The sequence below is a fragment of the Salmo trutta genome, chromosome 29 (assembly GCF_901001165.1).
Source record: "Salmo trutta chromosome 29, fSalTru1.1, whole genome shotgun sequence".
Taxonomy (NCBI): Eukaryota; Metazoa; Chordata; class Actinopteri; order Salmoniformes; family Salmonidae; genus Salmo; species Salmo trutta.
This window is the reverse complement of record NC_042985.1, coordinates 20051674-20073971: the sequence shown is the minus strand read 5'-3', so window position 1 is coordinate 20073971 and position 22298 is coordinate 20051674. Positions and strand designations below refer to the sequence as shown.

The 22298-nt window shown below is 43.3% G+C and overlaps 1 protein-coding gene across 2 annotated transcripts in view; it reads left to right on the top strand.

The window, feature by feature from the left end:
* Positions 1-1729: 1729 nt before the first annotated feature.
* The window catches only part of LOC115167085 (ras-related protein R-Ras2), a 50542-nt gene continuing 29973 nt past the window's right edge, over positions 1730-22298 (top strand). Inside the window, exon 1 of one of the 2 annotated variants that reach the window (XM_029721164.1) lies at positions 1730-2083. In XM_029721164.1, the coding sequence (XP_029577024.1) occupies positions 1778-2083 (306 nt within the window). In that variant the 5' untranslated portion in view covers positions 1730-1777. The remainder of the gene's footprint in view (positions 2084-22298) is intronic. The other variant, XM_029721163.1, reaches the window with a different exon arrangement.

Sequence of the window (22298 nt, the reverse complement as noted above, 5' to 3'; positions counted from 1 at the left end):
CCCTCCTGGGAGTAGATAGAGGGAAAATCATATCTACTGTTCAAAGATTTTGCTGAGTTACAGTTCATATAAGGAAATCAGTCAATTGAAATCAATGAATTAGGCCCTAATCTATGGATTTCACATGACTGGGCAGGGGCGCAGCAATCGGTGGGCCTGGGGGGGCATAAGCCCCCCCAGCCAATCAGAATTATTACAGACAGAGATACTCTTCAGCATCCCCCTCCCCTCCTCTGACGATCCCGTGAAGAAGCCGGATGTGGAGGTCCTGGGCTGGCGTCGTAACATGTGGTCTCTACAATTTTCTAAAACAACATTGGAGGTGTCTTATGGTAGAGGAATAAGCATTACATTCTCTGCCAAAAGCTCAGGTGGACCATTCCTGTAGTCAACATGGAAATTGCACACTTCCGCAAAACTTGAGACATCTGTGGCATTGTGGTGTGAAAAAACTGCACATTTTAGAGTGGCCTTTTATTCTCCCCAGGACAAGGTGCACCTGTGTAATGATCATGCTGTTTAATCAGCTTCTTGACATGCCACACCTGTCAGTTGGATGGATTATTTTGACAAATTATAAAATGCCCACTAACAGGGATGTAAACAAATTTGTGCACAACATTTGAGAGAAATCAGCTTTTTGTGCTTATGGACAATTTCTGGGATCTTTTATTTTAGCTCATGACACATGGGACCAACACCTTGTTGCGTTTATATTTCTGTGTAGTGTAGATATGTAAACACATGCACCAGTATTGCATAAAGTATTGCTATACGCTGGCTGGGGGCTATATAACATTTAGGTCCTTCCAGAAACTCAGATATAGACCCACTTGTGTGCGTCACCAAGATCACTGTGGTCACGCATGCATGCCATTGCTACAGAATAGAAGAACTCAGTCAGCCCTGACAGCCCTAACAAACACACACACACACACACACTTTAAATCAAATCAAATCAAATCACATTTAATTATTCACATACACGTGTTTAACAGATGTTATTGCGGGTGTAGCGAAATGCTTGTGTTCTTAGCTCTGACAGTGCAGTAATATCTAACAATTTCACAACATATACCCAATACACACAAATCTAAGTAAAGGAATGGAATTAAGAACATATAAATATGTGGACAACGTGCCTTTGTGTGAAAGCTCTCACTCTGGGGGCCTTGATATTGTCCAAAGCTGTCTGTGAGGATAGCGCTCCACAGCTGTGGAAAACAGACAGTGTCAAGCAGCAGCATATCTTCCCATTTTTTAAGGTAATACATGGAAATTAGCCAAAAGCCATCCCTCCAGGCCAGACTAAACTTGTCTTTCCCACTAACAATGATGTGCTACTTGGAAGATAGGCTTATTGATCATCCAGACCATCAGAGATGAATGATAGCTGAAAGTATGAAATCCATTCCAATCACCATCCATCCATGTGTGGGCTGGATGGTGGATACTGTTAATTACGTTAACATGGACATTAATACTGCATGCCTCATTATAGTCTGTGCAAGGCCAAAATGAATGCTTATAAATGTTCTTATTGGCACAGCACATAAAGAAAACAACGGTAAAGAAAACAATGGTAAGCCCTAACTGAAAGGAACATAAGTCGTAAAGTGAGTATTCTACAATGGTAGTATTTAAATACCCCTTTAGTCGATGCTACTCATGAGAAGTAAAGTGCCCCTAGCGACGGACATTTGTATTGGACTAACTGATTAGTCCTTTCTGTTTCACATCTTAAAAACGCAGTGGTTAGCAACGCTGTTGAGGGCGTATGGACTCGGTCGCCCGTAGCTCAGTGAGCAGTACCGTTAATTCCTCTAGTCTGGAACGGATTGTAGACGCAGTTATCATTTCAGTCTATTTAGCCTCGCGATTTTCCTTCGTTCCATTTTTCAACAGAAGGCCTTTCACTGAAAAGTGGGTGTCTCCTCACTACTGGTGTTCAGACAGCGGCGAGTGCAGAAGTGTGTCCTCGATGGCAGGGTGGAAGGACGGCTCGGTGCAGGAGAAGTATCGACTGGTTGTGGTTGGAGGTGGTGGTGTCGGGAAGTCAGCCCTAACTATACAATTTATCCAGGTTAGTAAATAGTCGGCCGTTTCTCCAGCCACTTTGCACGGAATGTTTGGGAATCTGGAGGGAGGCTGGCTGAGCTGTTGCGAATGGGGATCCCACAAGTGTATGCTGGGGTTTAGTTCATTTTCTTCTCGCAATAGTGGGCTACATTCGCTGAGGCCTGTTTAGCACAGAACATATTCTGTAAAAACACTTGAAATTGTGTTAGATACAGTTTTTACTTTAAGCCTATTTGTCAGTACAATGAATAACGCCGATTGGCAACGTAATCTCGCTGGGCTATGGAAAGTAACTGTGCAATAAATAGTCTCACAATTGTGATTTAGGCTGAACTCTGATTTAAAACTGTATAACCTAAGTATTATAATATTCGGCTACATGTACAATCTGTAAAAAATACTTATTTGCAAAGTTGAGTTGTCAACATCTCTCTTGTTTTGTATCTATATTTGGGTGGATCGTCCTGCCCGGTGCAGCGCTATATCAGTCTATAATTGTTGGCTACAATATAACAAGTCTTTCAGCATTTCTGGGCCTGCTGTACTTGAAAGCATAAATCTGAAACAAAACCCCTATGTAAACTCACATTGAACGCATTTTCCATCATACCCATTAGGTATTGCCTACCATTTTTATTCGTGTAGACAATGTTCATTATCAGACAATGAATATGCCTATTGGCCTAATAACGGTTTAGCCAACAGACTAATTAACCTTCATTTGGATCCAAAAAAATCTAAGTGAATCAGACTATGATATAAAGAAATTCCTACACATCCATAACTGTAAGCATATTCATTACAGAGAACATCCCTACATGTATGCCTTTCTCTAACATTGATATCATGTGTGAATCTTGATCAATCCCTTTTGTTGCTCAAACAGTTGCAGAGCAATGACAGCTGCTGCTAAAGACAGTTGTTGTTAAAGCCAGTGGCCCAAGCAGCCATTGCCCAGCCACAGTTGTCCTTTGTAGCCTTGTCAATGGCATTCCAACACACACAGTGTGTGTTGTCCATAGGTGCCCACACTTTTAACTCTTTGTCCCCTTTCACTATCAAAACCTTTATATTCACAGGTAGTTTCTTGGTGAAGGTGCTCATAAAAGTGTAACTGAGAATGAGTGGACACGCTTTGGAATCCTCTTTGTGTCTTCAGGAGTCTATAATGCCAGGTCCTAATTCCAGGAGACTAGCCTGGAGGTGGGCAGCTGCATGTCTAAAGTGACTGAGACAATAGTGGGGCAGCAAGTGCTGCTTGGGGATTTTGTGGTGATCTGAAGGTCTAATAAGGTTTCAGAAAGCTCATTAAATGTATACCATGGATATTGGTCAGATCAGATTACTGTACCACGGTTCAGCCATTCTGACCCTATTCGTCTTTGGAATGGAACAGTAGGCTAAGTATTGTATAAACACTTCAAAGTCCTTTAGTATTTTTAGCAAAAACTTGCGTTTTGGTCCAAACAAGGAAACATGCAGTGTTGACTTGTTCCAGTAGGGATAGGGAACAGTAAACCACAGTACAAGTTCCTTATTACAGTGTAATGAGTCAGTAATGTGATTAATTACCATGTGATATGAAACTAATAATACTGATAGGACAGTAACACCAAGATAATAGACTGGTTATTACATTTTGTTTAAGCAACAAGATTGTTGTTTGTTAACAAGATGAGTAGAATATAGGATAGGTAGAAGAAGACTGTATGCAGCTCAGCGATCAGCAGTTCACAGATATTTTCAGGATGATTACTTTGTCATGGCAACGGTGCCTTTGGAGCCTTTAGTTGAAATTTGCAGGTCAGTCCGCACTCACTAAAGAACATTCATTTGGGAAATAAGACTCTTTTTTTGTATGCACTTAGCATTTCAGAATATGTCCAATCCAGTCTTGATCAACACTCTTTATTCCTCTTTATAATAACCATACCACAACTGTGTTCATTGTGAATAGCGGTATAACATAATAATGTGCAACTATATCTTTTAGATGAGCATCAACCTCTTATTTGTCCCTTGACATCCAAAATGCAAAGGAATTCCCAATATATACAGAATGTCAAATCTGTGAGAAATGAGTGCAGTATTAACGGCCTATATGCTCTGCATATGTAGTCTATAGCAGGGTTCCCCAACTAGTGGCCCGCTTGTTGGACATAAAATACTGTGAAAACACCAGGAATCAGCTCCAAGTGATTTTAATTTTGGAAATATTTTCCAAAGTATTCTCACACATAATAGAGAGATCTATGTGATTGTATACAAATGTAAGCAAGGCTTTAAATATATATATATATTTTTTGTCAAATATTATAGCTGTTTGGCCTCTTGCGGTCAATTTGCATTCTACAAATTGTTTCTAACTATGCTCCGGCCCCCTGACCATCCGCTCAAGACAAAATTGTCCCGTGACTGAATCTAGTTGATGATCCCTGGTCATAGGCTCTGGATCCTCACCCAGCCCAAGCAATCTGATCCAAGATCTAAACCACAGAAGTTGGAGGGTGGGATGGGATGTCACTCACCCATGGCCCAGCCAGAGCCCTGAGCTGAGAGAGAGAGGGCCAGGGGTCTTTCAGACGGTGCTTTTGGGAGAACACACATACTTTAGCAGAATGTTACAGCAGGTTAATATCCTGGGCAGTGTGTGTGGGGGACTCAGTGACACACTGCCTGGCCCTGCAGCATTTAGGTTTCTTCTGTTTTATTTGTGCACCATTGCAGCTGGCCAAACAAGTGCTTGAGCTTAGTAACCAATATCATTAATCTATTACTGGGTGATTCATAGCCCCTAAAAAGGCAAAGGAAGTTCTATACTTGGCTGAGCACCATTACAGTGTTTTATGCCAACCATTTGGCTGTCACTTTGCTATTCACCTTGTAGGCAAGATCTAGTCAAAATTGTAGTGGGTGCGTTGACTGCATTCCTTTTCTTATTTATTTTGTATATGTCTGTGGATGTAAAGGGGGAAAAAAAGGAATTTGATAATGTGTAGAATGTTGACATCATGGAAAGCGCCTACATCCTATTAGAGTTTTCTAGAAGTCGGCTGCCAGGGGAAAAGCCTCACAGCTGGCTGTTGAGTCCAGACTCTCCCATCCAGATCTGTGGAGGGGTGGAGGGTCAGTTGGGGTGGGGGACGGAGTGTTGTCTGAGTCATGTTGGGTTAATGACCATGGAACAGCCGGAATCAGCGCCTTTGGAAAAGGAAGTCCCTCCACTCCTGTTCATTTTCTATGGACCTCCTAGATTTGTAAAGGAAAACATGAGCCGCAGCCTGCCCAACTGACGTGGCTTGTGGGTGTGATTGTGTGTGTTATAGTGTGCACTTGATGGAATTAGATAAGATTTACTGGTGAAAAAAAACCTGATGCCCTTTTTACAGTAAAGGGATTACAGAGATACATTTGAATCTATAGAGAAATGTAAAGCCTCTATCCTATTAAGCATACTGTCTTGGCCCAATTTGAGTGGGATGAACAACAAAAACACTTTCTTGGCTCAGTAACCACGTTTCCATCCACAGTTTTTATGTGAGTAAAGTCATACCTTATATAAAAAAATCACGACAGCTGTGATGGAAACAGGAAGTTTCGGTACAATTTTATAAATGTCCACAGATCAATAGTTCGTTCGACTTGGTGGGATCTTTTTGTGTCGGCAAAATTAATAATGTGAGAAATGGAGGTGAAAACACCTTTATGCGCAAATATGCAGTTTATTAGGCTACAGATGAAATAAATGATGAACTTCACAGGGTGGTGAAAGTGCACAATGATCTTGATGCTCCTTTCCAATAAATATCGAGGGTCTGATTCTGGTGATCGATGCTTGACTGCCGTTTTAACAATACAAACATTCTTGCTCTTATCCATAATAATGTCATCATATAGACTAGCCTCCCTGCACAGTCTACCCACACTGTATCTGTGAGCTGTTGGATAGAGCGCACGTGTCAAGACCACAGTAGACACATTTTTTAATTTAACACAATCGTTTTTTTGTGACAAAACTATAGGTAGAGTTGAAAATGTGATGGAAACATTAAAGTTTAGATTTCTATTCGGTACATGAAAACTTAAGCGTGCACTATGTCATCACGCACTGATTTTATCTGAAACAAGTCAATTTGGTGGAAACACACCACTGTATTTTAGAATATTCTCATGAAAATCTGTCACCAATTGGATGGAAACCTAGTTACTGAAACCGCTGTAGTGTATACTAGACTAGTCACACAATGGCTGAAGTGAGGGTCCTTTTACAGTGCAGGGAGGATGATGTCACTCTCTACAATAACAGGTCATCATCACTGGGAGTAGTTGAAGTAAAGACACAGCCAAGCCAAGCCAGTGAGTAGAATGGCAGAAAGGTGACATAACATTGAGTCATCTGACAAGTTTTGGGACACAGAGTGTTATTCAACAGATGGAAAACATGACTCAATGTGGGGTGGTGGGGTTCAAGCCATTTGATCTCATATCTAATGTCACTAATTTGTTTGGCCGATGGTATGAACAACATTTCTGCTATGGTTCCTTTGTGGAAGTTATCATTAGCAACCATGGCACCTGTGGGAGTGAAATGTTATCTTCTCGCCAGACTGGATGACAGTAGTAAAGCATGGTGTTGCATGAACACACAGCTGCAAATATTAGCCCTTATCACTGACTCTTTCATTTCTGCTGGAGTTGACTCCCTGCTGTGTGATTCAGTGGGAGAGCACAGTATCCAGCCTGATAGAGTCATGAAGGATTAGATACAGACCAGTATGATCAGAGGTTAAAGACACCTAAACAGTGAGTACTTAAGTGCTCTCTTACTTTTTTGCCCTCTCTACCCCCTCTCTCCTCTCCTCTCTTACATTCTGAGCATGGTTTTGATTACTGAGATGAGGTCATTTAGGAGAAATGCTGCTGCTCTGTGTTCTAATTGAATAAATACAGATTAAGCATGTAGGCGTTCTTTCCTGGGCATTTGCAGGCAAGGTGTGTGTGTGTGTGTGTGTGAGTGTGAGAGATGGGGGTTGGGGGATTGTTTCATGCACATTTCTCTGAAATAGACGCATCGGGCTAAGTAAAGTGTTTGCAGCAGTGGGCAAGGTGGCTGAGTACCAGGCGGTGTGGAAACTGACCACGACCAGCACACTTTAAAACTATTTTTGGACATAGTCAGTGTTGTAGCATTCTATCTAGCTTGGTGATACATCACATACCATTTATCACTTACCACTGATCCATTTTGGTTTGAGCTGGTTTTTAAATTCTTTTGAGGGAGTTGGTAACCCCACACATTCAGCTGTGTGTGTGTGTGGTAGTGCTTCCAAGGTGGGTGATGAGGGAACATTGTTGGTTTTGTTCTCCAGGAGGGTCACCTGTTGATTTGTCACAGAGCTGGCTCATTGTGTCACGGCTGTCAAAAGGAGCGGACCAAGGTGCAGCGTGTTTGTAGTTCCACATTTTATTAAAACCGTGAAACCTTGCAAAACATAAATAACTGAATTTGACAAAACAACAAACCGTGAAGCAGAGGAGAAACAAACACTACTCAAAATATAATCACCCACAAAACCCAGGAAGAAAAACCCCTACTTAAATATGATCTCCAATCAGAGGTAACGAGGACCAGCTGCCTCCAATTGGAGATCAACCCCAAAAAAAACTGAAATAGAAAAACTAGAACTAAAACATAGAAAAACACAAAACACCCCCTGTCACGCCCTGACCTACTCTACCATAGAAAATAACCTCTTACTATGGTCAGGACGTGACAGTAACTCTGGACTGTAGATCATTGCTGGAGGTTCTGGGCTGCAGGCCGCCGCTGGAGGTACCGGGCAGGGGAACTTCTCAGGAGGTTCCGGACTGTAGGCCATCGCTGGAGGCTCCGGACTGGGGAGCGTCGCTGGAGGTCTGATGTGTGGGTTGGCATAGGTGGCGCCAGACTGGTAACACGCACCTCAGGTCGAGTGCGGGTAGGAGGCACAGGACGTACTGGGCTGTGGAGGCGCACTGGAGGTCTGATGCGTGGGACCGGTACAGGTGGCACCGGGCTGCTGACACGCACCTCAGGGCGAGTGCGGAGAGGAGGCACAGGATATACTGGGCCGTGGAGGCGCACTGGAGGTCTGGAGCTTATGGCTGGCACAACCCGTCTTTGCTGGATGCTCAACCCAGCTTAACAACTGCAAGGCGCGGGCACAGATTGCACCGGCCTGTGAGTGCGCCCTGACGACACAGTGCGCATCACCGCATAACACGGTGCTTGCCCCGTCACTTGCTCCCCACGGTAAGCACGGGGAGTTGGCTCAGGTCTCCACCCTGACTCTGCCAAACTCCCTGGGGTGCCTCTCGGGCTTCCGTCGTTGGGCTAGCTCCTCATAGCATCGCCGTTCCACTTGCGCCGTTTCCACCTGCTTCCATGGCAGGGTCTTGTCCCCTGCCATTACCTCCTCCCAGGTCCAGGACGTCCTCCATTCCCTCTTCTCCCGAGCCCAGGATCTCTGCTCCTCCTGGGCACGCTGCTTGGTCCTTTTTTGGTGGGTGATTCTGTCGGCTGTCAAAAGGAGCGGACCAAGGTGCAGCGTGTTTGTAGTTCCACATTTTATTAAATCCGTGAAACCTTGCAAAACATAAATAACTGAATTTGACAAAACAACAAACCGTGACGCAGAGGAGAAACAAACACTACTCAAAATATAATCACCCACAAAACCCAGGAAGAAAAACCCCTACTTAAATATGATCTCCAATCAGAGGTAACGAGGACCAGCTGCCTCCAATTGGAGATCAACCCCCCCCCCCAAAAACATAGAAATAGAAAAACTAGAACTAAAACATAGAAAACATAGAAAAACACAAAACATCCCCTGTCACGCCCTGACCTACTCTACCATAGAAAATAACCTCTTACTATGGTCAGGACGTGACACATTGACTGAGCGTTCCTGTGAAGTGAACCACTCTGAGCTCATAGCAGGGAAGTAATTTTCACAGCACTTCATTCTGAGCTATTAAAACAACAACTCTCCTGCTTACGGAGTAAAAAAGTCCTGTAGAATTCATTTTTCCAATTCCATATGGGTGTTGTCAGAAATTCATACATTTCCCTCTAACCTAAATGTTATAATTTGATGAACATGTTATAATGACCATACACATTCCTATGAATGTATTTGTATGATAGTTTTGAGTGCATGATGCAGCACAATGTTTGCGCAACATTGTAATCATGTTTAGTTCTTAAAGGCTTCGACTCAAGGGTTAAGAGATAACGTTGAAATTATTTTGGTTTTCAATGACACAAGTCTGTGATGGTCTCTTACCCTAAAGCAGGGGTTACCAATTAGATTCAGCCGTGGGCCTATTTTTTTCTGGAGTGGAGGGTTGGGGGGCCGGAACATCATTATAAATCATTTAAAATCACTTTGAGCTGATTTCCTGGTGATTTTACAGTAATGTGTTTATTCTTTGCTCAGAACTAAAATCGTCCGAATTTGGCCCGCGGTCCGCCTATTTGGGAACCCTGCCCTAAAGAATAAGGAATGATGTAATACCAGTCTGTAACTTGATATTAGATTGAGTCTGAATAAAAACCCTATGGGGATCTAATCACAATAAAACCCATTCAGCAGGTCTTGCAGTTGGTGTCTGTGTACCCAGAGACTGATGTGATGTTATTCTGAGCAACGATCAGGTTTATTATTGATGTATCATTAGACTGGGTGGAGTCAGGTTTCTCTACTATCTTTGTTTTCTGTCCAAACATCTAACATTTGTACCTCAATATGCAGAACATGGTTACATAGTAGTGCTGATCATAACATAGTACATTTCAATAAGATCAGATCAAAGATAAACTCACTGTCCGTGGTCCCTGTGGTAAAGAATAAGGCAGGAGACCAACTCTGACTATGCTCTTTTAAAAAGTTTATAGAGGACCACTTCCTTGTTGCCTGGGTAACAGACCAGAACCTGGCATAGTGCCATGGGTCAGACCAACAACAATTCTCACTCCCTGAGCAGGGTGTCGACTAGCACGGACTTTGCTGATAACTGCTTTATTGAGGGAAAATGTACTTGCCATGACTGTGATATGTGGTTGTCTCGTCTAGCTCACCCTAAAAGCACCAACATAATGTATTTCGACCCCTAAAAGCACCAAAAGGAGTAATTTTTTTACACAATTGGTAATGATGGCAAAATGACACTTTCTGTCAAACAGTAACACTCCTTATTTTATTAACCTTTTCTAACACAAGTAAATGGTTTAAATACCCCAAAATAAGCATATATTTTTACACATTTCTAGTCAAATTATTAATTCAAAGTGTGGTGTTTCTGTGATACTCAGAAACATTGTTGGGAACAGACAACTGCACAAAGGGCAATCATTTGTATTTATTTTTTACCTTTATTTAACTAGGCAAGTCAGTTAAGAACAAATTCTAGCCTAGGAACAGTGGGTTAACTGCCTTGTTCAGGGGCAGAATGACAGATTTTTACTTTGTCAGCTTGGGGATTCGATCTTGCAACCTTTCAGTTACAAGTCCAACGCTCTAACCACTAGGCTACCTGCCACCCCGAAGGTAGAAGAAGGTAGATACAACAATGCATCACACAAAGCAGCCACAACTGTCAGTAAGACTGTCCACAATTGAGTCTTTGAATGGAGATGTTGAGATAAAACTGTCCAGTTTGAGTGTTTTGTTGCAGCTCTTTCCAGTCGCTAGCTGCAGCGAACTGAAAAGACGAGCGACCCAGGGATGTGTGTGCTTTGGGGACCTTAACAGAATGTGACTGGTAATCTGACATACCGGTATGACCTAAGATAGCCACCGAGATGGGTGTTATAGGCGATATGGTCACAGGAGTCATCAGACTTTTAGGTCTAACTTTGGAGCGCTGTGGGCTATAAACACATTTCCAATTGCATCTGAAAGATGACTCTCAAGTTGATATAGAGACATTGACTGGAATCTAAATGTAATTAAATGTTTATTTATTTGTTTTACTGGCTGCCACACCACCCAGGGACCACATCTGCGGTGGCCTCATATCTACAGTGCATTCGGAAAGTATTCAGACCCCTTGACTTTTTCCACATTTTGTTACGTTACAGCCTTATTCTAAAATTGATTTAATATTTTTTTTCCTCATAAATCTACAAACAATACCCCATAATGACAAAGCGAAAACAATTTTTTAGAAATACCTTATTTACATAAGTTTTCAGACCCTTTGCTATGAGACTTGAAATTGAACTCAGGTGCATCCTGTTTCCATTGATCATCCTTGAGATGTTTCTGCAACATGTTTGGAGTCCACCTGTGGTAAATTCAATTAATTGGACATGATTTGGAATGGCACACACCTGTCTATATAAGGTCCCACAGTTGACAGTGCATGTCAGAGCAAAAACCAAGCCATGAGGATGAACGAACTGTCCGTAGAGCTCTGAGACAAAATTGTGTCGGCACAGATCTGGTGCAGGGCACCAAAACATTTCTGCAGCATTGAAGGTCCCCAAGAACACAGTGGCCTCCATCATTCTTAAATGGAAGAAGTTTGGAACCACCAAGAATCTTCTAGAGCTGGCCACCTGGCCAAATTGAACAATGGGGGAGAAAGGCCTTGGTCAGGGAGGTGACCAACAACCGATGGTCACTCTGACAGAACTCCAGAGTTCCTCTGTGGAGATGGGAGAACCTTCCAGAAGGACAACCATCTCTGCAGTACTCCACCAATCAGGCATTTATGGTAAAGTGGCAAGATGGAAGCCACTCCTCAGTAAAAGGCACTTGACAGCCCGCTTGGAGTTTGCCAAAAGACAGCTAAAGGACTTTCAGAACATGAGAAACAAGTTTCTTTGGTCTGATAAAACAAAGATTGAACTCTTTTACCTGAATGCCAAGCGTCACGTCTGGAGGAAACCTGGCACCGTCTCTACGGTGAAGCATGGTGGTGGCAGCATCATGCTGTGGGGATGTTTTTCAGCCGCAGGGACTGGGAGACTAGACAGGATCGAAGGAAAGATGAACGGAGCAAAGTACAGCGAGATCCTTGATGAAAACCTGTTCCTGAGCGCTCAGGACCTCAGACAGGGGCAAATGTTCACCTTCCAACAGGACAACGACCCTAAGCACACAGCCAAGACAACGCAGGAGTGGCTTTGGGACAAGTCTCTGAATGTCCTTGAGTGACCCAGGCAGAGCCCGGACTTGAACCCGATCGAACATCTCTGGAGAGACCTGAAAATAGCTGTGCAGCGACACTCCCCATCCAACCTGACAGAGCTTAAGAGGATCTGCAGAGAAGAATGGGAGGAATTCCCCAAATACAGGTGTGCCAAGCTTGTAGAGTCATACCCAACAAGACTTGAGGCTATAATCACTGCCCAAGGTGCTTCAACAAAGTACTGAGTAAAGGGTCAGAATACTTATGTAAATGTGACATTTCATTTTTTTGTATTTTATGCATTTGCAAAAATAAAAAATGAACTGTTATTGCTTTGTCATTATGGTGCATTGTGTGTAGATTGATGAGAAAAAATAGGATTTAACCTCTCTGGGGTATGTGGGACGATTTCGTCCCACCTACGTAACAGCCACTTCAATCCAGTGGCGCGATTTTTGAATCGTTAGAAATGCTATAACTTCAATTTCTCAAACATATGACTATTTCACAGCTATTTAAAGACAAGAATCTCGTTAATCTAACCCCACTGTCCGATTTCAAAAAGGCTTTACAACAAAAGCAAAACATTAGATTATGTTAGCAGAGTACCCAGCCAGAAAAAATCTGACACCCATTTTTCAAGCTAGCATATCATGTCACATAAACCCAAACCACAGCTAAATGCAGCACTAACCTTTTATAATCTTCATCAGATGACACACCTAGGACATTGTGTTATACAATACATGCATGTCTGTTCAATCAAGTTCATATTTATATCAAAAACCAGCTTTTTACATTAGCATGTGACGTTCAGAAAAAGCATAACCACCGCAAACTTCCGGTGAATTTACTAACAGTTTGCTAAATTACTCACGATAAACGTTCACAAAAAGCATAACAATTATTTTAAGAATTATAGATACATTACCCCTCTATGCACTCGATATGTCCGATTTTAAAATAGCTTTTCGGATGAAGCACATTTTGCAATAATCTAAGTACATAGCCCGGCATTACAGGGCTAGCTATTTAGATACCCACCCAGTTCAGCCTCCACCAAAATCACATTTCCTATAAGAAAAATGTTCTTACCTTGCTTGTTCTTCATCAGAATACACTGCCAGGACTTCTACTTCAATAACAAATGTTGGTTTGGTCCCAAATAATCCATCGTTATGTTCCAACAGCGACGTTTTGTTCGTGAGTTCTAGAATGCTTTTTCACGGTCCCGCGCATGGCGCGTTGGCTTGTCAAAAATGTCTAAATATTCCATTACCGTACTTCGAAGCATGTCAACCGCTGTTTAAAACAAATTTTTATGCCATTTATGTCGTAGAGAAGTGATAATATTCCGACCGGGAGTATGCATTGAGCCTAAACAGCCGAATAAAATTTCTCCTCAGAAGCGACTCATGCACGCGCATCATTGAAAGGTCCTCCGAGCATCCACTTACAAAAGGCGATAATATGTTTCAACCTGAGGTTCCCTCGTAAACCTTCAGTTATTTCGCGGGCTCTGAGAGCCTATTGGAGCCCTGGGAATTGTCACGTTACAGCTAAGATCCTTACTTTTCAATAAAAAGAGGTAAGACGCACGACTCCTTGTCAGACAGGGTACTTCCTGCTTGAAGCCTTGTCAGGTTTTTGCCTGCCATAGGAGTTCTGTTATACTCACAGACACCATTCAAACAGTTTTAGAAAATTCAGAGTGTTTTCTATCCAAACCTGAACAATAATATGCATATTCTAGCTTCTGAGTTGGTGTAGGAGGCAGTTAAAAATGGGAACATATTTTTTCCAAAATTCTCAATACTGCCCCCTATACCAAACAGGTTAATACAATTTAGAATAAGGCTGTAACGTAACAAAATGTGGAAAAAGTCAAGGAGTCTGAATACTTTCCAAATGCTTTCCAAATGCACTGTATATCTTTTCAGGGTACATACATCTACACCTGTGCCAAAATTGGTGCTTTTATCACAAATGTTACTATTGAGTCCACATTTTCAGCTTAGCCATGCACCACTAGTATACAAAATAGATGATGTTTTTGACCCCTGTTGGTGATTTTAGGTTTAAGATTAATGCATTAATTTTAAGTCTGTAAGTCTGCTAAATGACAAAAATGTAAAGATAAATAAAAAATGATAATGGGACTGGGATTTGAATGGACAGGACACCCCTGCGCATCTGCATGCAGTGGATAGAAGAGATCTTCTTGGGCCCGGACCAGAACAGACCCGAGAACAAGCATACCCAAACCCGAATGGACCCGATGACAACCAGACCTAGACCCAATTCGTACCTTAACAGGTCCGGGTCTAGACCAGACCCGATTGGAACCGAGTGACAAAATGTTTAGCCAAATTGCTCTTCTGATTAACAAATACATCTTTACATTTTGGCTAGGCCTTCTATAAGTCAATAAATTCACCTTTATTAGCGTAAAATAAATATGCTATAGCCTATGCAAAGCAGTGGTCTGGTGTAGTCTGGTCTATCAGCTGTAGTAACATAGACCTGAGACCCACTGACAATCAAACAGGACCCACCCGAGGGAAAAGTTAGAACTTTGGACCTGGTCGGGTCTCGGGTATTCAGGTTAGGGTCTCGGTATTCAGGTTGGGATGGACCCGTGACCCGTGAATACCTCTAGTGGGTGGTGTGGTCCACGTTCACTGAGGGCAGGCCTTTCCATTGGCTCCTAGTGAATAAACTGCATTACTAAAGGCTTCCACTGAAGGCAAGTCTTCCCATCACTACTATTATCAGTGCCTAATTGACCCTGAGTTTTAGACAGACAGAGACTAGAGACAGGGGGAGTCGGTGACACTGATTGCCCCCCCCATGTAGAAATGCTACCACCAATCAGAGAGCTTACTACTGTGTTATTCCTGTATATTTGATGGATATTAATGTTGATAATGTATGGTCAGGTGGAATGTTCCTCCCTGTTGAGTTTCACTATACTTAGTGCCACAGCAAAGGGTTTTTGTTGTTGCTCTAACAGGGTCATGGCTATTCATAGAGGAGAGGAGATGATAGACAGGTGTTGAGGGAAACAAGTGATGGTTTGAGAAAAGCAGTAGGTATGCATTTACCCCTCCCCCCTCGATTCACCACAGGGCCTCCTCTCTCTCTCTCTCTCTCTCTCTCTCTCTCTCTCTCTCTCTCTCTCTCTCTCTCTCCCCTTTGGTCTCACATCAGGGCATGTATTTACTCCTGTGGCTTTTCAAAGGCCCTGCCTCTACTTTAGGTATCCTGTTTACCTGAATCAACTGCTTGTAGAAACCATGTCTGGCAGAGCATGAGCTGACACACACACACACACACACACACACACACACACACACACACACACACACACACTAACATACACAAGAAAACAAGGCTGGGCTGACAGTTAGTCAAAACCCCCACAACAATGGATTCTACCTCTCACCTTGCAGAGGATAAGAGTTGTTGTTTCCACTAAGCCACTGAATTTCTTCGGATAGAATTCAGTTTCTATTTCTATCCCCTTTTTCATGCAGTCACAGTAAAAAAACAATTTCCAGTTCATCTGTGGGTTTAGCATGCAGTGACTGTGATTCTCTGTGTTCTCAGGGACAGCAGGGGAGAGGATCCAGAGAGTGCATGTGTTTCTGTTCAGATAATCACTTCCTACCATGAACAGGAACAGATTAGAATACGTCTGCCTGGCCTGGGGCTGTGTAAATGTTCATGGTCTGCACGGACACAGGGAACATATGCCTCCCATCTTCAAGCTCACACAAATGACATCTGCTGGAGGATCTGTCGCTTATGCTTACCGGCCTCCCCTCATTTGGCCCGATCCATAGAGTCACATTGAAACAGGGAATATCAAAGAGTGACAAGAGGAAAAGTAACGTGTCACATCATCTTTAACATGATCTGCTTTGTGTGAAATTTGCTCTGTAACTGTAACTTTCTCACATATTGAGCTTTGACTTGGTTGACTGTTCACATAAGATATGGAGGCATGGGCCCCTCTCAGACCTCTATCATCTATGACATCTACAGCCCTGTTCCTGTAGTCCCGCAGGTACGGCAAGATATTGTTCCAACTAGGCACCACACCTGACCAACTGAGCTAATTAAACAGTTCAGTGCCTAAATTCAACACACCTAGTTTTCCAGGTCAATTAAATCAAATACATGAAGTTCCTGTGGTCCTCCAGGACCAGGGTTGTCTACCCCTGATCTATACTGAACACAAATATCAACGCAGCATGTAGAGTGTTGGTCCCATGTTTCATGATCTGAAATAAAAGATCCCAGAAATTTCCCATACACACAAAAAGCTTATTTCTCTCAATTTGGGTGCACAAATTTGTTTACATCCCTGTTAGAGAGCATTTCTCCTTTGCCAAGATAATCCATCCACTTGACAGGTGTGGTAAATCAAGTAGCTGATTAAACAGCATGATCATTACACAGATGCACCTTGTGCTGATGACAATAAAAGGCCACTCTAAAATATGCAGTGCCACAGATGCTACAATGCCACAGATGTCTCAAGTTTTGAGGGAGTGTGCAATGGGCATGCTGACTGCAGGAATGTCCACCAAACCTGATGCCAGAGAATTGAATGTTAATTTCTCTACCATAAGCCGCCTCCAACATCATTTTAGAGAATTTGTCAGTACGTCCAACCGGCCTCACAACCACAGACCACGTGTAACCACTTCAGCCCAGGACCTCCAAATCAGGCTTCTTCACCTGCTGGATCGTCTGAGACCAGCCACCCGGACATTGGATGAAACTGAGGAGTATTTCTGTCAGTAATAAAGCCCTTAAGTGGGGAAAAAGTCATTCTGATTGGCTGGGCCTGGCTCCCCAGTGGGTGGGCCTATGCCCTCCCAGGCCCACCCATGGCTGCGCCCCTGCCCAGTCATGTGTAATCCATAGATTAGGTCCTAATGAATTGATTTCAATTGACTGATTTCCTTATATGAACTGTAACTGTTGCATGTTGCATTTTTATATTTTTGTTCAGTATATGACATGATGAGGCTGTGGGTGTGTGATCATGTGTGACACAGCACTTCCCCAGACAGGTTTAAAATGATTTCTCAGCAGCAACCCCTCCTAGGACATTAGCTATCTAGAGCAGGTATTCCCAAACTGGGGTATGCGCCATGGCGTCGGGTTTACGCCAAATAAAATGTGATTCACATTTTTAAACAGTCCATTTATATTTATAGCTGAACGTAGCGGCTGCTCATGCTGGTATCTGTACTGATGGCGCAAAAGCTATGACAGGGAGACATAGTGGAGTGGTAACGTGGGTGCAAGCAGTTGCTCCCGACGCCACTTGGGTCCACTGCAGCATCCACCGAGAGGCTCTTGCTGCCAAGGAAATACCTGACGGCTTGAAAGACGTTTTGGACACTACAGTGAAAATGGTTACCTTTGTTAAAGCAAGGCCCCTGAACTCTTGTGTATTTTCTGCACTATGAAATGATTTGGGCAGCGACCATGTAATGCTTTTACAGCATACAGAAGCGCGCTGGTTATCAAGGGGCAAAGTATTGACACGTTTTTTTGAATTGAGAGACACGCTTAAAGTTTTCTTTACTGACTATAATTTTCACTTGTCTGACGCTTGCATGATGACTGGTTTCTCACACGACTGGCCTATCTGGGTGATGTTTTTCTCGCCTGAATGATCTGAATCTAGGATTACAGGGACTCTCAACTATATTCAATGTGCGGGATAAAATTGAGGCAATGATTAAGAAGTTTGAGCTCTTCTCTGTCTGCACAAGGACAACACATAGGTCTTTCCATCATTTCCATAATTTGTGTGCAAATAAACTCAAGCTTACGAACAACGTCAAATGTGATATAGCGAAGCACCTAAGTGAATTGGGTGCGCAATTACGCAGGTACTTTCCAGAAACGGATGACACAAACAACTGGATTTGTTATCCCTTTCATGCCCTGTCTCCAGTCCACTTACCGATATCTGAACAAGAGAGCCTCATCGAAAGTGCAACAAGCGGTTCTGTGAAAATTTTATTTAATCAGAAGCCACTGCCAGATTTCTGGATTGGGCTGCGCTCAGAGTATCCTGCCTTGGCAAATCGCACTATTAAGACACTGATGCCATGTACCTATGTGAGAGTGGATTCTCGGCCCTCACTAGCATGAAAACTAAATACAGGCGCAGACTGTGTGTGGAAAATGATTTAAGACTGAGACTTAAATACAACCCAACAAAAACTCACACTCATTCTTATGTTTAATATATGTATCGTATAGTGTGTGTGTGTGTGGCAGGCTTACAATGATGGCAAAAAACAACATTTGAGAGTGCGCTGACCCTGGTGCTAGAGGATGGTACACAGCTGGAGGAATGTTTGAAGGGGTACGGGACTATAAGAAGTTTGGGAACCACTGATCTACTGATCCTCCGGCCGTCTCTCCTTCCAGTTCTCTGCTGCCAATGACTGGAACGAACTGAAAAAATCCTGAAGCCGGAGACTCATATCTCCCTCACTAGCTTTAAGCACCAGCTGTCAGAGCAGCTCACAGATCACTGCACCTGTACATAGTCCATCTGTAAATATCCCATCCAACTACCTCATCCCCATACTGTATTTATTTATTTACCTTGCTCCTTTGCACCCCAGTATCTCTACTTGCACATTCATCTTCTGCATATCTATCACTCCAGTGTTTAATTGGTATATTGTAATTACTTTGCCACCATGGCCTATTTATTTCCTTACCTCCCTTATCTTACCTCATTTGCACACACTGTATATATACTTTTTCTACTGTATTATTGACTGTTTGTTTGTTTATTCCATGTGTAACTGTGTTGTTTGTGTCGCACTGCTTTGCTTTATCTTGGCCAGGTCGCAGTTGTAAATGAGAACTTGTTCTCAACTGGTCTACCTGGTTAAATAAAGGTGAAAAAAAGACAGAATCTAGAGCATGTGTTAGATATAGTGATAGGTCTGGGGTCTGTCTGTGTGTTGTTGAGGGGCTGATTCAATGGCTTTCTATGTCAGTCCCCGGGGGCCGGAGTTGTGTCACACTTTTCCCCCATCCCTAGCAAACACAGCTGATTTAAACTAATTGCGTTGTAATCTGAAGATAATGATTAGTTGATTATTGGAACTGGGTGTGTTAGCTGGGACTGGGGCAAAAGTGTGACACCAATCAGGCCTCAGAGGACTGGAGTTGTCCATCCCTGGTCTAGACTCTATGGTATGACGTGGAGCCCATGGCTTCTGCCTGATCCAGAGAGAGGCAATTGGTCTCACCCCCCCCCCCTTGATCTGTTAGAACATAAAATATTTGTCTGTCTGTCTCCCTGTATGTCTCTCCCTTTTATTTACTCTCAACAAAGATTTAGTGTCAGATCTGCCAGGCTGTTTGGTAGGCTATACTGCAGCTACTGCAGCCCATTCGTTTAGTTATATCATATATTGACACATTTAATTTGCGCTCACTGGGGATGTCCTGAGTGGGTTGGTTTTAAGAAACATTAAATTAGACATGGCTTTTGTTTTCTTCTCAAATCTGTCCGTACAGGCCACAGTTGTCCACACTAGCCACAGGCTATTGTTGCCATAACATTTGACTATCATCTTGCAAAATCATGATCTGATCTGCCTAAAATGCCTTGTGTCAACAGTACCACAGCATTCCAGTCAGTCTGGTCCCTGATCTCACCACAGCACGTTATACTGGTTCTGTTTGTTTGATTTGGAAAGATCTGATCTGGGTCCCAAATGGCATCCTATTCATGACTGACTGTGTTACTGAGTGTCTGAGACAACAGTGGCCTGGAGACATCGTGTAACGGATGGCTCCAACAACAAACAGCAGTGGCAGTTAGAGAAAGGAGAAGAACCCACAGCATCTATTATCCCTCCTGTTTGTTTTGATTTCATTTTCTCTCCCCAACCTCTGCTGTACTCAGTCTCTCTGGGACAATGTCACCGTGGATTAGGCATAATGACTGTTTCAGGAATTCACTGGAGCAAGCTCTCTTTGTTGTTTACAAAATAAAAGATGCTAGAGCCTTGATGTAGGGTTGTTCAGTTTGGTCCCCCAATATATGAGTAACGGTTTGCATTACTGATACAATCCCAAACGGGCATTAAAAAGGCACAGCAATCGTCAAAACAATAATTGAATCGGTCCCTATCCGAACAAATGTAGACATGGCTAATCATGATACTCATTGATCACAATAGGAGGAATTCCTAGCATTCCTTCTGATGTTTGCTTGCTTTATGTGTGCTGTTGAGAACTAATGTAATGTCTGCTGCAGTGTCAGAGGCAATACTGCAGAACATGCTGAAACATACTCCCTCCAGCCCAACACTGCAATTTGACTAAAATCGAAACAAGTGTTTACTCAAATCACTCCTCACTCCAGACAGCCCTCTTCCCGACTCTCGTGCAGTCAGAGGATCTGTTAATTGAATTATTAATAGTTTGCTTATCACATCGAGTTAGGCTTGTCAAATGCACCTCCTGTCTGAATCACAGATCATCTCAGGCTGTCCCTGCTGGCTGCCTGTCACCCAGGTGAGAGAGACTGACAGAGAGAAGAGAAGTGGGGGTACTTGGGAAGCTGCGCGTGTTGTCTTTGATAATCTCCTTCTCTATTCATTCCACTGCTGAGGCCTGTTTCACTGTGACCGTATCATTCCTCGCATCGGAGATTCATATAACAACAAGATTACTATGGGAAAATGCCATGCTGTGAAGCTCATGCCCCCATATCTCTCAACCCCATGCAGCCAATCTGACTAAAAGGCTTTTATACTAGGCACAGAGGATACTCCTTAGTCAATTTGTTTAGGTATTGTTTCTCAGAATCCATGTGCCATTTGTCCCTCATTATCATGTCTCTATAGAAGTTATTTGTCACTGTGGGTATTGTAGAGAGAGTGCCATGTCACTCCTGCATCACTGTTATTTTCCATCTAGACATTGTAGAGAGAGTGATTTCACCGTGCCTCTCTACAGTCCGTTTCCCATGTGGGTGTTAGCAAATCAATGTCTGTGTAGAGCTAGAGAAGTGAGGAGCTGTGTCAGACAGAATGCAGCTAGCTGACCAAACCAAAGGCTTGTCTGTTAGAACGTCCACTCCTGGGACTAACCCCTCTGAGTCTGATCCTAGGGGGATGGGGACGGCCAGGCAGACTGATGGTGTGTCACTGAGAGCCTGGTTCTGGGACGTCCCGTCACTGGCTGCCCTACCCTGGGGCCTTGGCTAGGCTTAGGCAGGCTCTGGGCTGGCTGACAGTTGGCATTGTCTGGGCAGGCTGCTTGCTGTCTGCAGACAGCAGAGGCTGAGCTGAGACTGACTCATTACTGCTGGGCACCTGCTGTCGGAGAGGAGAGGAGAGGAGAGGAGAGGAGAGGAATGGAACAACCCCTCAACAGGTGAGGAGTGCAGCATGAATGACTCCCCATCTGTGCTGATGACAGTGGGTGAGCAGGCGTGTGGCCTCATTATGCCCCTAACAAACAACTGGTCCTGGGCCTATCTTGTGGTTTAGGTTAATGGTTAAGGTTCCAGATGGGATATGGAGAGCTGATCTGTAATCAGTTTTCAAGGGGTAGATAGAAAGAAATGGGGGCTAGTGGGAGGCTCAGCTGCTGCTCTGTGGCTGCTAAGAGAGACAGGGTCACTGGTTATGGCTCCTAATATGTAATCAGCACCAGTTGGTCTCAACGAACACAAATGAACGAGAATGTTTAGTTGGCACAAGCAAGCGCACACCAAGTTAACAGCTGTCTAACAAGTGTGTTTCATAAATGTTTGGTATGTGTAACCGCAACATGTTTCTTTATCCTGCCCTCAACCTGACTCCAGATGCAATTTAAAGTGGCTAAGTTGAAGACCTGAGAGTCTTAGCTGTCTTACTACAACAAACAGCCCTGATGGCAATCAAGCTAATTGTTTCTGGATTTAAACATGGCTAAAAGGGGCTTGAGTGCCTCACTTCTTTGTTTGATTTAGCTCAAGTCATATCCACTTC